Below are 17,117 nucleotides of genomic sequence, written 5' to 3'. Positions count from 1 at the left end.
ACTTTTAGGAGAATAATATTGGCAGTTGCTAGCCCCATGCACTTGAGATCAATGTTGATTACTGTAAAACCAGAAATTTTCGCTTGCATTAAATTTTCGTGAATTTCGTGATGAGCCAAGATTCGAGAATTTAGTTTGCACTAATGCATTGAATGCCAGTGGCAATTCGCAAAAGTTTTGTGCCTTGAAAAAGGTTGTTGTCTCCAATGCACGAAAAATCTCATGCCACAAATATTTATGGTTGGACAGTAGTTAGTGTAGACTTATGGTAGCCTGTAGTGGTATATCTTGTTTAAGTTTCCTGTTGCTTCACTCAGGTTTGCCAGGTGACTAGTGTGCCATCATTTCTTGTCACATGTGACCCATCTATTCGCAATATTGCCCTGTAAAGGTCACTGACCCTAATTAAGCCGAGAGAAATGTCAAATGAGGTGATATTGGAGGCGTGCAAAAAAAGTCAAGTTTGTTTTAGGCATAAAGGGGTTTGATATCTGAAGTTATTCATGTCACATTTGCAGAGTCTTAGAGTAATTTCAAATAACTGTAGGGTTTTGATGGAGCTTGTTGCGTGGATGCTTAGAAGTGTCCCATGGTGTTTGAGTAAAGCTCAGTCTCCCTGCATTCTTGACTGTGCCTAAAGGTCGAAATGCATCTTCTCAGAACTGTACTTTGTGGCCACACTGATCCTTGTGGTTTTCTTTTATGTTAAATAAAGGGGGACAGATTCTATTACTATTTAAAACTATAGGGTCTGGATAATTCAGCATTCCAAAACTTGAGAAATTAATATTTGGCAGCAACGTCCATGGTGATGAGTCATGCACATTTAACTGATCCGAGTGTCCTAGTGTTAACGCAACTCAAAGGTCTTCCCCTCAGTCTGAAATTTGTTCATGTCGGTCATGAGGTCGTATGTTACTTTTGAATGATGCTATTCAGTTTTCAGTTGGAATACCGATATTTTTCTTTTCATTTTCAAATGAAAGTGGATTGAGAGATGGAATTATATCAGGAGCTCACTGCATTGCCACCCGATATTGTGGTATTATGGAGAAGGTTGGACATATTGGCCCGAATTCATGAAGGTGGTACAATTGAAACCATGGTTTAAACCATGGACAATTTGTATGGAGCGCCAAGTGTCGCATATCCTATTTTGTTACCAAATCAGTCATTTCAGTCGACGAAATGATCATTCCGTGGACGAAATGTTCATTTCGTTAACGAAATTATCATTTCATTGACAAAATGTTGTCATTTCGTTATGAAATGATCATTTCATTCAATGGTCAACGAAATGACTGATTTCGTAACGAAAGAGGTCATGCGACATTTGGCGCTCCATACAAATTGTCCATGGTTTAAATCATGGTTTCAATGGTACCACCTTTGTGAATTCAGGCCTAGGGGTATTCATGGTTATCTGCACAAACTGAATAGCTGTATCTGGCATTAGTTATGGGTCTTTGTCACCTGGATTCACTGCATGTTCATGCACTACTTTGAGGGTCATGGTTTAACAGTAGTTTGGCTGAAATTTGCTACTGGTAATGTGAATGAAGCAGGGCCATGAAGAAGGACCTTACAAAGATTTCAGGAAGTGATGTGTAACTTGAGTTAAAAATATGGAAGAGATTAAAGGCTCACATTTTGCTCCATCCCAATCCTTGTCTCACCTGGTCAAATTCATGAAGAAAATGTCCCATTTAGTGTAATCCCACCCTAGATTTTCTACGTGATTTCATATGTCATGCTAACAAGGGGCATAATTGTGCACTTTTGTAATGCATGAGACTAAATTGTGCCATTGCACTAGTGATTTCTTAATGTCCTTGTCCTTTTCTGTATTCCTAAAGCATTGCAAAATGTACTATAATTTTGTTTTTCACTCACTATCTATGAATTTATATTATTTGTGTGTGGATTTGTTATTATTAATGCATTTGTCTTTAATGTAAGGGGGATAATGAAAAGCAGTGACCATTTTCCACTAAAGGAAACTGATTAAAATAGTCACTTGCATGTTTACTATAGTTTTATCTATGCAGCATGAGAAGTTATTTCTGTCTGTGTGTTTGCTCTGATTTGACCCAAATTAGGACCTTACCGGCCTTATCACTATAATTCTCTAGGGAGTTGAATTTTCATTAATGGGTGGGTCAACGGAGCATGACAAAACTCTTGCTTTACCTGAGGGGCCAGTTTCACAATTGATTTCACTTGGGTAGACAGCGAGTTCTCGTTGCCCTTGGCAACTGGGCAGAGGGGTTGTTCGGAGAAATTTTACACTTGCGGGTGACGTCACGTTTTGCTTTTAAATATTTCCATTGTGTTCCACTTCCATCATGTGCTCTAGGCAATAACTCAAAGTTTTGTTTGTAGTCATTGAATTATATCCCCAAGAATCCTGTTCTGAAAATGAGATAAAAGGTTATTGCATGTGGTGCCTACATATTCATGGTTAGGTTTATCAGTGTCAAAAAACAACTGACCAACAACAGCAGCAACAACAACAAAACATGAGAAGATACTTTTTGAGTAATTGCTAACTTGTGACGATTAATATTGCAAAGAAGAAACTAAACATATTGCCCATATGTTTCGTCATCACATAAGATGTGCAAAAGGAAAACAACAACACCACCAGAGTCAAATTGGGTGATTATTTGTATGTGTTTTGAAGACAAAATAGAAATATGATGGTATTCCCAGCTCATAAAAACTAAATACTACTCCTGTATAAGGAATTGCTGTTCTAAAGTTTTCATTGTCACCCAAAATCATTATTTCATACATTTGTTTAGTAATGAGATTGCCTGGGCTCCTGTTGATATGTTTCACAAATGTCTATAAGATGTCTGTGAATTGGTTATTTTGGATGTAAGGTGTGGGGAAAAAAAAAACCAACAAACAAAAACGTTAGAGTCTACTGTTCAGCCAATCGCCAGTCTGTATTTCCAGCAGCTACTGAGCATGCCACATATATTTCAGTGCGGTTTTGTTGTCATAAATTTCTTGAGTCGATTGAGCGTACCGTCCCAGAGTCATACCCACAATACATAAATGCAGTGTACATAGGTATTGCATATGCAAAAATGCAATAGACATTTGGTATTGGAGTCGGTAACACTGGTTCATTCTTGCCTAATGCAGTGGCTTTCAATTGTGATTTATCATTTTGGCCACTTGTGAAATGGTAGTACAGGTCCTGATCCACGAAAAATTATGCGAAACGTCAATGGCTTTAATGTACAGCAACTCTCCTGAATCCAATATGCATTTTGAGTACCAAGGTAAGTATTGAAAGACACATAGTGAAAAGTTGAGAGAAACCTGTGAAAATTTAAGGACATATGATCTCATCTGCTTTGAATTAGTTGTGGTAATGTGGTGGCCCATGCCAGGTACAGCTTGGGCATTTTTTGTTGTTGTAGTTAATTTTCAAGATAGAGTGATGGAGATGTAACTGCAAACCTAGTCATGGAAATGCCTCGCGTGACTGAGATGAGGGAAATCAACAATTTGTATTACCTATTGTATTGTAAAGACCAGTTTTTATATGTGTTCTGGACAGCATGTCATGAAACTTGTCAGTCTCTGACAACTGTTTGAAGCTACTGAAATCCTTGTGTCTGGTTGGCTGAGAGCAAATTTGTCAGTGAAAATCTCTGACGAAACACTTGATGAAATGTGAAATGTCCCCCTGACCAGTCCCAACATTCAAAATGTAGAGATTGTATACATCTCAATTGACGCCCTATACACTGCTAGAGCAACTTCCAATGCTTTTTCCGTACACAAGCTGAGAAAGAACCTATCCCTATAATGGGTGTGTATTGGAATGGTCTATTCACATTTGTTGATGTGTCATACAGGGAAAAAACCATGGTATGTTTTACTGGTACCAGGTTGACTTCTACTTTGGGAATCTGCTTGTTTTGAATGGTCTATTCACATTTGTTGATGTGTCATACAGGGAAAAAAACCATGGTATGTTTTACTGGTACCAGGTTGACTTCTACTTTGGGAATCTGCTTGTTGTGTATGTATCAGTAGCTGTAAGGTTTGGATACCTATGGGTCCATGGTCAAAAGTTTTTGAGTATTAGGAGAGAAAACAAGTGATTTAGAATAAATTCTCTGGCAATCCAGCAGTGGAGAAAGAGAAGCAAGTGTCTCCCCCCCCCCCCCCATTTTACATCATCCTGCTGTTAGGGCGACATGGCCTCGTATCTCAAAACTGTCAAATGTTCAGGAGAGAGAAAACAACAACAACAAACAAACAAAAAATGGCAGCCAAAGCACTGACAGTAACGAATAGGATCACCTTTCCTGCACATGCCCTGGTGGCTAGACTTTGGACAGGATATCACTCAACTGATCATCTGATCAAAAAAAAAAAAAAAAAAGAAAAAAAAAATCTCCAAAATTTGAGATACAAGGTCTTGTCACCGCAGTGATGATTTGCAGCGTCAGTCTGGATAGTGTAATACATGAATGCATTGTGAAACTGTCCTCCCCCCCCAAAAAAAAAGAAAAAAAAAAGAAAAAAGAAAAAAAAGAAGTGTAAGTGGAGCACTTTTCTAATGTTAAAATGAAGTAAGTTTCTTTGTGTGATATTGGCCCCTGGTCTTGTCAGTTTTGATATCATGGCAGCTACTTGTACATGAACAAGGCTGTGACATAATGGACCGTCTACCAGTGTTCAAGTTTTTGTGTTTCAATGCTGCAACAGTGTCCTTATTTCTGAAATAATACACAAAGCAGAAAAAGGAAAAAAAAAATGTCTGAAACAAATCAATACTAAAAAAACTTAATGTGTGCCTACGTAGATGTTCCCTTTGCTGCTTTGATGATTATACTCTTTGAAGAGTGTCAGCATTTTGCATTTACTGTCACCTTTACTTCATTGAAGACGTGATTGTTTTCAAAAGGTAGACGGTATACAGTGTATGTGTTTTTGTTCAGGAATATATGTATTTATTTCAACCAACCAACCAACCACACAAACAAACACATTGTGAATATGAAGAAAGGTGATACAGTGATTGTGTTAGTACATTTGTACCTATTTACAATGTAACAAATAAAGACAGAATAAACTGACCAGAAAGAATATAAATTATTAGTGGAAAAGTGAGCAAAGAAAATGGGATTCCCGATGGAATCCCGTTTTCTTTGCTCACTTTTCCACTAATTATTTACAATGTACATATATTTCCTTGATGATTTTGTTGAAAAAAGAAAAAAAAAAGCGATACATAATTTTATCCCCTTGCAAGGTAGATACATGTAGTTAAAGCTACATTGTTATCAGCAACAATTTTCTTGTCAATGATATTGTGAAAAATTTGAGGGAAGACTGTATTAACAGGTTTGAGCCTTAAATAGAACCACAAAATAATGATGAATGTGTAGGTGGAATGCTAAGGATAATGTGTGACGAAAGGCTAGGTTCTGATCAAAACACAGTGCAGGTGAAAGTGTGAAAGCTTGACTGTATAAAAACACACAGTAACATTTTGTGGGATTTTTTTTTTCCTGTTCTGTACCCAAGTCAGCCAAATATGTGTCATGCTTAAATAGATGGAACATGATTGTGTGACGACCGTTTAATTTGTAGCCAGACCACGGGAAACACAGAATCCTGTCAAATTATTGTCCAACAAAAACACTCTCTGTTGAATTTATACGATGCAATGTTGTCCCTAAACCACAGCAGTCTCTGCATCTGAAATTGCCATTGGCACAGAATGCATTCAAGTTGCCAGAAGCACCAAGTACTGTAGAGACAGAGTTATACAGATGGAACCACACTGCACGTATTTACAGTCATTCACTTCTTCAGAGGATTGTAGCTAGTTGCTGCAGAACTACAAAGAAAAATGTCTATTTCAGTGCTTTCGTGATAATTGGGTTGTACATGTTCATTTCCTTGTGTTGCCTGTACTCATTACAAACCATGAATGGCATTACTTGAGGGTCTCCTTTAGGTTCTATCAAATGATTTAATATGACTCTTCCTGTATTCAACTACATTCTATAGAGCCAGTGAATGTAATACATGTACCATTAATATATGTATATGTAGCAGTGTTGATTTTTCCCCCATGACCTATAGATAAGGTCTCATTTTACTTTCGGTTTTGTATAATGCATTTAATTATTTTTTTGCCCCATGATACAAAAGATTATGTATCGAAGAAAGTGTTTGATCGGAAAAGAGAACACTACCAGGCTTGGTGATTTGTAGTTATTTTTATTGTCACATGGCATGTGCAAAAAATAAACATGTTTTGATATTTGTAAATAAATAAAACTTGTATCAATGGCTGCATGTCTTCCTTTTTCACATTTGTAAATCCTTTGGACTTCATAGAGGGTGTGAAACATTTTGCGGTGATTTGTTGTATAATAGTTTGTAGGAACATGTTATAATGACATGCACAGTACACCATAACACTTCACTCAGATACACTACGTTATAACATAACTGAACAAACCAGGTATTCTATTCTGTTCGGAGTTAAAAAAACAAACAAACAAACAAACAAAACAAAATCTCTAAAAATGTAAAAAAGATCAGCAAAATATGAAAAAAAGGATTTTAGTCTGTATCAAGGATTCAAAATTGAAATAATGGTAAAAAAGATTATCTGAAGAAGATCTCGCCAATTTCATTGTCCCATTGACATCTCTTGAACCATTGACGCAAACTCCGAAAAACTAAAGTTAAATTTAATCACAATTTGCTTCCTTGTGTATGAATGAGGTTTATTTCTCAAAGAAAATAGTATGCAACAAGTATTAGCAAGAACAAAATGATACAAACATTGAACAGCTCTGTTCATTACAAGGGTGTTGGCTAGAAAAGGCACTAAACATTACTTATACAGTACTGCTATTAGTCAGGTTTTGTGTGCAAGTGATAGGTGATGACACTGTCGCCTCATCTACTTTATTCGCCAAATAGTTAGCAAGTCTATGTTTTTGTGAATCAGGGGGGCATTTCATGAAGGAACTTGTCGTATAAAATGTCCGACAAGTCAAATATATCCGACAAGTTCAGAGAAATCAGCCAATCAGACTAAAGAATTTCTCAAAACTTGTCGGATATAATTGACTTGTCAGATATTTTATCCGACAAGTTCCTTCATGAAATGCCCCCCAGGACTTTCCGACAATTTCGTGGTTGGTTAGATTGGCAATCATGGAGTACAATAAGGAATGTAGCAATGTGCAGTTGCATGTCACATTCATGTTTGGCTCAGATTTAATATTTTAGAGTGTTGTAAAGTTTGCAATAATCACCAGACTTCCAAAATTCGTGAAAATAAAAACCTTGTGAAATGTATGGGATTTACAGTAGTTTGGATAATATGTACTGCAAAACGAGGAATGTTCGCATGCATTTTAATTTCACGAATTTCATATGAGCCAAGATTCGCGAAATTAAAATGCATGTGAAAGTTGTCTACACTATACGCATTGAATGTTAGAGGCAACTTGCGAAAATTTCATGCCGCAAAAATATTGTGTTTTACAGTAGTTGTGACAAACATGCATGTTTTGTGGGAAAGTTCCATAACTTTTCATATTTCATGTCTAATTTCATAGTGGGTCCTGCAAACCTGTTCTCTTGAGCCAGTTGCGAAGATATCGACCTATGTATGTTATGTTTGCACAAGGAAAGATGAACTGTCGCAAAATTCTTGTGGGGGTTGGGGGCTACAATGAAACTACCAGGTATAAGAAACTATTGAATAAGTGGTTTAGGATGAATGCATGCAGTGCAAAAAAGAACATTCCATTTCAGAGTTTTTCATCAGGCTTTGACTTTTGTGAACCAATATATCAGAGCATCCACAAATCATAATCATAAATCTATAAAATGCATGAAACTGGACATCTACAAATCACAGTCTGTGCTGGAAAAGCTGAAATGCTTGAAGTAATACACTCTTTTTTACAAAGATGTGTCTTGACCTTACATTTGAAAAAGCTCAAGAATGTTCATAATCTCAATGGGTCAATTGTTCCACAATTAAGGGGCTGCACATGCAAGTGCTTGTTACTCTTGAAATTTCCAATAAGAATGTCTTGTGAGCTCTGAAGGTTGTGGGCATGTTTCTAAGATATCAAGTATTGGAGCTCTTTAATGTTAGTTGTATTTTCGCAAAAAAGGAGCTTTAAGGAGGATTTAGAAATGTGATTCTTTGGCATACTAGGAACCAGTGCTACATCTCTCCAGGAGCGAAGTAACAGTGAAACTTTGGAACAACCACATACAAGTCTGGCGCAAGTGTTTTACATCTGCTGCAGTCTTCTAAACTTGAGATTTAGGGAGTCATACAACAAAACTTTGAAATAATCAAGCAACTCAGTGATGCTCACATGAACAACCCTTTTGGGTGTGACATGATCTGAATATCCAAACCAACTGATCTGAGAATCCTAATCAGGAAATTAAAGCAGTGTATTATTCATGACGAAGAATTGATTCAATGAGTCCTCTTTTGGAGTCATCATCCCTCGTCGCTGGTTCTCCATAGAGCATCTCATGCACAGTGCGGTAGCATCCGCGATCCATCTCCATGGCAACGGCCTGGAAGCACTGTCTGGCCAGGTCTTGCTGCTGGGAATCCTCTGAAGCCATCAGTTCCCCATACAAGTACACTCCCATGGCCTGGTGAATAGGAGGAAGGATGATTCTATTCTGTATCAGTGATTTCACTCCACTTGATTTTTTTTTTATAGAGATTTTATCTATTTCTTTTTTTTAATCGATCACAACATACATCATGGAGGTGCTTATATGCAGTGTATTCTTGTTTGAAATGACACATAAGAACAAGGGCAGCATACAACGTAGCATTAGATTTACTCACAGCCCTATTTAAGAAATAGCTGGTAATGATTAAACAAAATGCAACTGGATATTCAAATTGGGGTGACGTTGCTTTGATCCCCAAAATGACACACACAGACCAAAGGGAAGAGGGAAATTTTTTATTGTTTATCTAAAAGTTGGCAGCATGTACCCCCAAACTATGAAAGTAATAAATAGAAATCCACCGCACTCCTCTTGCCTCTTACATACAACAATTTTCCATCTTATCAAAAAATAAAACATTGGGTGTCTGTGAGCAGTAATTTAACCCTTTCTGTACCATGGAATATGTACAACGTGTACAGTGCTATGGGGTTTTCTATGTTAATCAGCACTCATGACACACAAAGGGTTAACACACACCTGATCTTCCCATAGGAAAATGGACACATCGTTGTAGGACTCCTTGTGTTTGTGCTTCACGACCAGTTCGCACCATCTGTGGCGAACCTCGGCGTTCTGTCTCGTCAGATGGTACGCGCCCTTGAGCTCCGCCAGAGTCCTGGGTGCCATGGCAACAACATCCAAAAGATATTCCAGGAGGAGAATGAGTTGGTCTGCTGTCAACTGTGAGAAATTGCAATTTAGTGTGAAATTCTGCTCCACACACGTTCTCGAAAATACAATCATTCTCAAGTAACCATGCCATGCAAAAGCAGTATCTGCCATAACTAAAGATATGACTTGTTGGCCCAGTGACATACCAAATGGTGTGCCTACAGTTTAATTTTTTTTTTTTCACCCGCTGACACCATATGAATGTCTCTAAAGTTGGATGCTCTGCATGCCTATGATATCACAGTGGTCTTCATGTTGTAGACTGCATCGCTACAATCAGAGAGGGTTTATCTAAACTTATCTGATGGTCGCATAGAAATGGATTGAAAACATATAGAGTACATTAGTTATCAACAATAGCTTGTGCTTTTTTCCAAGGAATAAACACTCTCTAAAAAGTACCAAGTTTTTTAAAGAGGTACAAACAACATTTATAGGTATGGATTAATGGTCTTGATTGTAGCCTCATGACATAACACTTAGGCTAAGGACTTGAACAGTTTCTTACGTTTGAGGATGGTACTTCTCCTGACTGCATTAGCTTCCTCTTCTTTTTCTTCCTGCTCTTGGACTTCATATGACTTTTGTTGAAAGCCACCCATTTATCAAACTGTAGAAAGTATACGAGGCAAGAAGCAAGGGAAAAAATTCAACTGAAATTCAAAATCAGAAACAATAAAAAAAGAGGGAGAAATTGATTTATAATATACTCCTTCTACTTTGTATGAGGTCCATACATTCCTCCCTTTATGCAGCTTATCATTATTTGCAGCAGTGCAAACAAGATCCCTCAATCAGCATGAAGAATTGTTTAGTGTCGTCACCACATTTCACACACCTGATTTTTCATTTGATTGAAGTGTGCTAATAGCTCTAGAAAAGTAAGTCAAACTGTTACAACAGAGCGTTTTATTTTAGCATAGATTAAAAAAAAAATGAACTTAGGCCTAAATACAGTGATAAATTGATGATAATGAGATACTGGTACTGTAATGTTAATCAATACTAGTTTTGAATATCCTGAAACTTATGTTTGTCCTTACCTCTGTCACTATCATGGTAACTTGTCTGCATAAAATGTCAAAGGCAGTTTTATACTGTTGCCAAAAGAGGCCAAATATTTTGCAAGGTTTTCATTTTCGCGAATTTTGCAAGGTAGGTACTATTCGTGAATTTAAAGACATGCAAAAATATTGACTCTGATCCCGATATGAATGTGACATACACTCATACACACTAGTAATATCTCCGTTCAGTACTGCATTCTACGATCGTGAATCTAACCACTTGCAAAATCATCAGGAAGTCCCGATTTGCGAAAAATTAGACTCGCTAAATGTATGGCGTATATAGTAGGAAACTCCTATTGAAACAAGAGCTGGGAATGGTCAAAATTCAGACTGGTTGGGAAGTCTGAAACCGGTATGTGGTATATAGTGAGTGGTATGTGCATACCTCTTGCTTGACTTGTGCAATGAGGGCATTGCTTTCACTGAACATCTCTGCCGTCAAGCTGGTAGGCATGCCAGGTTTATCCAACCAATCAGAGTAGATGTTCTCCATGGTGATGCCATGACAACTGTATTGCATAATGTACAAAAGAAAAAAAAATAAGAGGTAATCTCACATCTGATGCAAAATGATTTACATAATGATACAATGCAGCTTTGAACTCATGTAATGATGCTCTCACAATATTACTAGAACTCACTTGCTGTGTATGTACTAAGAGCATATTAGAAGTAGTGCACTAACCCCATCTTACCCATCTAAGTAGGTCTTAATCTTTGGAGTAAAAATGATCCTCAACATCAGGTCAAAGACTTGGGATGGATCAGTTTGTATGTTTCTATACCTCCGCCACTCCTCGTTTGTGTGTTGAAGGTCATGTAAAAGGGTGGTCCACTATCATAACATGCAGAAGGGAGAGATTTTATACTCACGTGAGCTCAGGGTACGTCTCAAAGAGGAGCTGGAAAATGTCCCTGGAGAGCACAAGCTGCCCGTGGTAGCGGTGAACGTACAGACAGATGAAACTCAGCATCTTGTCGAAGGAGAGATGCTTGGCGAGGTGACATAGAAGGAAGTAGCCCTGTTGGTTTCAGGAGACAGCCAACCAAGTCAAAGCATATAAATCTTAACCCGTTGAGGACGGACTGATTTTGCTACAACATGCATTTCCCATAGACAACTGCTCGAGTATGCTCGGGGCTCGTCCTCGATGGGTTAAGAAACAAGTAAAAAATGAAGAAACATAAAAAATATAATATTACAAAGCTCAGTTTAAGTAATCTAGTTTATTTATAATTCTACTGTTGTGGAAGAAGGCAGCAAGAAATTACCTTTTTATCATTTTTATTTGGACGAAGAAACAGACTATACAAGTATAACAATACACAATGCAATACAAATATATTACACCTTTATAAGAATGGCACAGGAAATAAATAAATGAAAGTCAAATTGACAGTTTGTATGGCTTTGAATCATGTTTTCTCTTTCATCTTTGATGAAAATAAATAAACTATTGAATTGAATTGAATATGGAAAGGAGTACTGTATACACCATATGTTTTGGGAGTCTAAATTTTCGCGCATTGAGACTTCCCAACAATTTTGCAAGTGGTTAAATTCGCGATCGTGGAGTCCTGTACTGAATGGAGAAATGTGTATGCGTACGTCACATTCATATCAGAATCAGAGTCAATATTTTCGCGTGTTACTAATATTGCAAATAGCAGCTGACTCGTAAATTCACGAAAATAAAACCTCACAAAATATTTGGTGTATACAGTAAGTTACATGGTGATCTGGGCTGACAAAAAAAAAAAGAAATATGGACAGCTGTTGCTCAGAGGCACGTCACCCTAAACATGTAATGTATGTTGTCTGGGTAAAAAAGCAACAATACTTTTTTGTAGTGGACTCCCATTATTACGAAGTCCTCGGGACAGGCAGTTTCTTTCATTATATTGAAATTTTGTTATAACCGAACAAAGCAACAATAAAAAACAGAGCTGATCCAATGCTACAGCCTGAATTTTTATTTCGTTGTAACCGGAATTTCATTATAACAGCGTTCGTTATAACAGGAGAGCACTGTACTAAGATATCATCTAAATTGAAACCAACATATTATATGGGAAGTGTACCTTGAGGTAGTGTACTTGAAGGAACCACTTGTCTGGGTTGAGGCCATTCTTCACATAGTTAACCTCACTTCCCTCTTGACTGGAAGTGGGCGGAGTCTCACTTGCCATGGGCCTCATGATCTGAAGCTCTGCCTCTGTGTTTTCCAGCTCCGCCTTCAGGGACCGGTAGCGGATCAAGGCTCTGAGGTCTGAGTGGTCCTGGTACTCCTTTCTGGTCCACTGTTCAATTGGGAAAATATGTTTCAATGAAATATGTGTATTGAGAAAGACTTGACCAGCATTTGTTTTTTTCAAGTTGGTAGCAAAAATGTAAACATTAACACTGAAACAATATGAATAGAGGTATCTGTCAAGAAAACCATCTCATTTGCTATGCATCAATCTCTCATTCCTTGTGCATATATACCTATGCGAGCCCAACTACCAGCTCCCGATTACTAAATGAGACTATCTGTATTAGGTGTTTCACACGTAGCTGAGAAAATGAATGGAAAACAAGACTCACATTCTTAGCCAGAGCATGTACAGGGTCCTCCATGAAAGTGGCGAATCCCTCGCTAAGCCACTCTTCCGTCCAATCCAACGCCCCAATGAGAATGCCAAACCAGGAGTGGCTGATCTCGTGGGCCAGTCGGGGTTGGAAGCTCCCATCCCCAGCGAGGAGAGACTGAGAGAGGAAGATCAGACTGGGGCTGAAAGGGTTAAAATACATTGTATAAATCCACAGAAAGCAATGCATAGTGATGACTGTGACATACACATCATAACAGCATTTTTATTCGAAGTTCATGTCCGGTGACCAGTTCAGAATATATATTTTGGTTTTGGTTTTCATTGTATTCTCAAATACACCACAGAATCAATATTTTTCTGCTTTTTTTTTGGTTGTATCCATCTTACATAATATGGAGACATCAAAGGCACAGATCTTTTTTTCTTTAAGAAAAAATAAATTTAACATGTTTTAAATCTGCCTAGTCTGTTGATTACCAAGAGACCTTTGGCAACAACTGAAGTCAAAGTAGAGTTTTTCCCAGATGGTTTGTAACATTCTGACTTACATTCTATGCTGCAAAGCTAACCCTTTATTCCCCTGCATGAATACAATTACTACTTTACTACAGAACACGAGGGAAGGACATCATGGAGGAGATGAAAACTACACCTCTATAGCAGCTCTATCAGTCCTGTACCCTATCATATAATCATCACTGGTTGTTATGATGATATCGGCTCTGGCTATTATAAGTGATGACGACGCTTCTCAGTTTTGGATTGAAATATAGTGACAGATTACCTTGCTAGACCAAGACTTGCAAAGCAGCGTGGCAAGACGAGGAGATCCAGACGAGAGAACGGGTGTGCTCCCAGGAGGTTGAAGACTGCCTCCAGACACCTGGGCAAGTAGTCTGCAAACTCTGATACCGCCGACTGGAAGAGGGAGGGCGGGGCAATGATGCGGGACGGGAGAATGGGTTGGTCAGTACGCTGGATGCGACACGGCCATTCCTCATGCCTACACACCACATCTTGTGGTCTAATGGTAATAGGAGGAAAAACAGCACATTAAAGGGATCGTACAGTTTTGGTTGAGACCTAATTTCAGGTTTCTAACATTTTTCGGTGAGATAATGAGAAACCTCTTATGAAATATGAAAGAGTATGTAATTCTATGAGGAATTCAACGTTTATTTGATGAAAATTGGTTTTGAAATGGCTGAGATATCCAAAAAGAGCGATTCTAATAAAGTGTGGGACCCACACTTTATTACAATTGCTTTGCTTTACTTTGTTTTTGGATGTTTCAGTCATTCCAAACCTGATTTTCATCAAATAAACTTTGAATTCCTCTTAAAATGGTATGCTCTGTACTATATCATAAGTGTTTTCTTGGTATCTCGCAAAAAGTTAAAAGCCCAATTCTCATCTCAACCAATACTGTACCATCCCTTTAAATTAATATTGTTTGCTTTTTAAGTCTCTGGTGCAGCTCATACATATCCTAACCTCGTACAAAACTAGTATCCATTTTGATGCAAGAAAGCTTGATCTTATCTTGGGAAACAAAAGTAGGGAAATAATTTTAGGAACTCAAACAAACAGCATATCTTCACCTGTTCCTGATTTGAGGTAGATTAAAAGGAGACTGCTTCTTTTCTTCATCATCACATTCCGGGAAAGACATGGAGACTGGTATATCATGGCACTTCCACTGGCCAATTGCTATGGCAACAATGGAACTGGGCTGCAGCATGTCTGTAAAGTGGATGGTGGACACCAGTCCTGTATATCGGGAGAACAAATTTGTGAAAGTTTAGTTTGCGGGTACATTCAGATATTCTACACAGCTTACCTTCACAAACTGGTCTCTGCTGCAATTGCAAAGTACATGTAAATAAGTTGCATATTATAAAGCATGCCTGAAATAGCTATCCTTAGATAGATTACAATTTTACAGTCATTGCTAGTTTAAAGAAATTGGAAGTATAAAATATTCCTGTTCAATCAGCTTAATCATCTTCTTTCCTGAATGAAAACAGCTTACCTGGAGATTTTTTTTTTTTTCCATCTGAAATGACATCCTAGACAATGACCATAAACTGAAAAACTTACGGCTCCATCTTGTTGGGGAAGCTATCTCTCTCTGTGCACTTGCTCTGACTTACCATCTCTGTGGACGATGACTCTGCCAACCTCATCACCACTCATCAGCACTGTGAGCTCCTCCGGTGCCTGGATGATAGCTTGCCAGGTTGCCATGGCACCCGGGGGCTCCTGGCACGGAAACAGAGACCGGTTGTTGATCCATGCCCCCTGAGTGAACACGCAAGGACTTCATGAAAGAGAAGAAAAATACGATGGGAGAATATCCATACAGAAAAAGAAGGGAAAAAATGGGAAATTATAAGGAGAGAACCATCTTCTGCAATAACTTCATTAAAGCACATGGCAATGAACGATCAACCCTCTATTTTATTTTGTTTAATGCAACAAAAAAAAAATCACCATAATATTTGAAGTGATTATCTGAATTCAAATCTCACAGAAGGCGATTGACTGAGACGGTCATGACATTTATTGGTCTGCAATTCTTCAAAAGCACTTGTACTGCCTTACGATTTTACTTGGAATGATATTGTTCCCTTTCGCTGCAGATAAGCCCTGCAAGTATAGTCACGATGGATGATAAATCCCAGAATATGGAAGTGGAAATAAAGTGTTCATATATATTATGCCTTGCATGTCTAACAATGTTACAACAATACCAGCTGCCATATCTTCTTAGATTAATAGATAAACTTTAAATATTTGCAGTTGCTGTTTACTTTTTATCCATTCATTCCCATTTGGCATTTCATGCCCTTCAGATGTAGTTTAATAACAACTTACTTGCCATCTTGATCATGAGCCCACGTGAGGGATTTTCCGCAGGGTCGTGTGTTGTACTGAATATTGATGACTGCTGGGAAGTCGTTCACATCTCTGACACCAGATTTCCAAATTCTGACACACCAGGGTTGAACCTCAAAGCTTATGTCTCTCTTGGTCATTAGACGGCTGGCTAGGAATTGCTCCCTCCTCGATGTGAAGTCACATGATTCGTAACAAAATATATTGCACAATGAGTGACCTACTGTAGAACTTTTGGCAGTCTCGCCTGCGCCTGAGATACATGTCTCTCCCCGCTGTCTGTTATATATTGAGTTTGTAGTTGTTTGGATATTTTGATCTATTTCTCCATCTTCATCTCCTCCACATGTTTCATGATCGGGAGCTGTTGTCTTGAAAGGAGTGCAGTTATTGCTGGAAAATTTTTCAGGTTTCAATTTGCTTTGGTCCACAATAACTTCCGTCACGGAGTGCACATCAATTTCGCAGCTGTCAAGGATGAGAACAAACTCCTCTGGCAACGATGCCAACCTCTTCATTTCTTTCAGCGGTGTGGAGTTTGAGTAATCCTGACCTTGAGAGTGGTTGTCACATTCTGCTAATTGGTGTGACTTATTATGGTGGTGGTCAGTCTCCTTAACTTTCTCTGGACAATCCTCAGATATTAACACTCCTTCCATTGATGAGTTATGGGAACATGTTTCAGGAGTTAAAATGCCAACTTGGAAACATTCTTGATTTTCAGTGTCGCATGAATCTGTTCCTGTTTGGGTAGGTTTTCTAGCAGCAGCAGGACAGCTTTTATTTTGCCTAATCTCCTCCAAATTACAGACTGAGCTGGTGGTACACATGGGCTGACCCTCTCTCCTGGTTGAAGAATCATTTTCATTTGTCAGAGGTACACCTTCTCCACTCACTGAATCTGCTTTTCGACATCTTGCAAGCTCCGCTTTACTTGGTTTTTCAAGGAATAAGGTGACACTGCCAGAAAATATTCTCTGGGTGAGATCGACCTTCAGTTCCATCAGATAGTGTCGTACCCTGATGTCCTTGATGTTCGACATTAGGGGTAAATCATTAGAGGAAGGCTCCATTCCACCTGGGTCAAAGTTCCACATCGTCTGCACT

The 17,117-nt window shown here is 38.3% G+C and overlaps 1 protein-coding gene across 1 annotated transcript; it reads right to left on the bottom strand.

The window, feature by feature from the left end:
• Positions 1 to 6,095: 6,095 nt before the first annotated feature.
• On the bottom strand, positions 6,096 to 17,107 carry LOC140237087 (aminopeptidase O-like). Its single transcript, XM_072317027.1, has 11 exons — positions 15,990 to 17,107; positions 15,266 to 15,432; positions 14,714 to 14,882; positions 13,897 to 14,136; positions 13,105 to 13,291; positions 12,600 to 12,818; positions 11,391 to 11,539; positions 10,903 to 11,026; positions 9,956 to 10,057; positions 9,253 to 9,456; positions 6,096 to 8,685 (listed from the first exon to the last, which is right to left on the bottom strand). The coding sequence occupies exons 1-11, from the start codon at positions 17,105 to 17,107 to the stop codon at positions 8,479 to 8,481; spliced, it is 2,886 nt and encodes a 961-aa protein (XP_072173128.1). The 3' UTR covers positions 6,096 to 8,478.
• Between the last annotated feature and the right edge of the window lie 10 nt (positions 17,108 to 17,117).

The sequence above is a fragment of the Diadema setosum genome, chromosome 13 (genome assembly GCF_964275005.1).
Source record: "Diadema setosum chromosome 13, eeDiaSeto1, whole genome shotgun sequence".
Lineage (NCBI taxonomy): Eukaryota > Metazoa > Echinodermata > Echinoidea > Diadematoida > Diadematidae > Diadema > Diadema setosum.
Note: the sequence above shows the minus strand (reverse complement) of the source record. Positions and strands in the feature narration are given on the sequence as shown.

What these genes read in the sequence shown, in the direction of transcription:
- LOC140237087 (XM_072317027.1), bottom strand. Translation starts at nt 17,107, where the DNA reads ATGTGGAACTTTGACCCAGGTGGAATGGAGCCTTCCTCTAATGATTTA. An exon ending in GAGAAGTACCATCCTCAAAC is followed by an intron (nt 9,457 to 9,955) that starts GTAAGAAACTGT and finishes AATTTCTCACAG; the next exon opens with TTGACAGCAGACCAACTCAT. An exon ending in TTTTCCTATGGGAAGATCAG is followed by an intron (nt 8,686 to 9,252) that starts GTGTGTGTTAAC and finishes CCTATTCACCAG; the next exon opens with GCCATGGGAGTGTACTTGTA.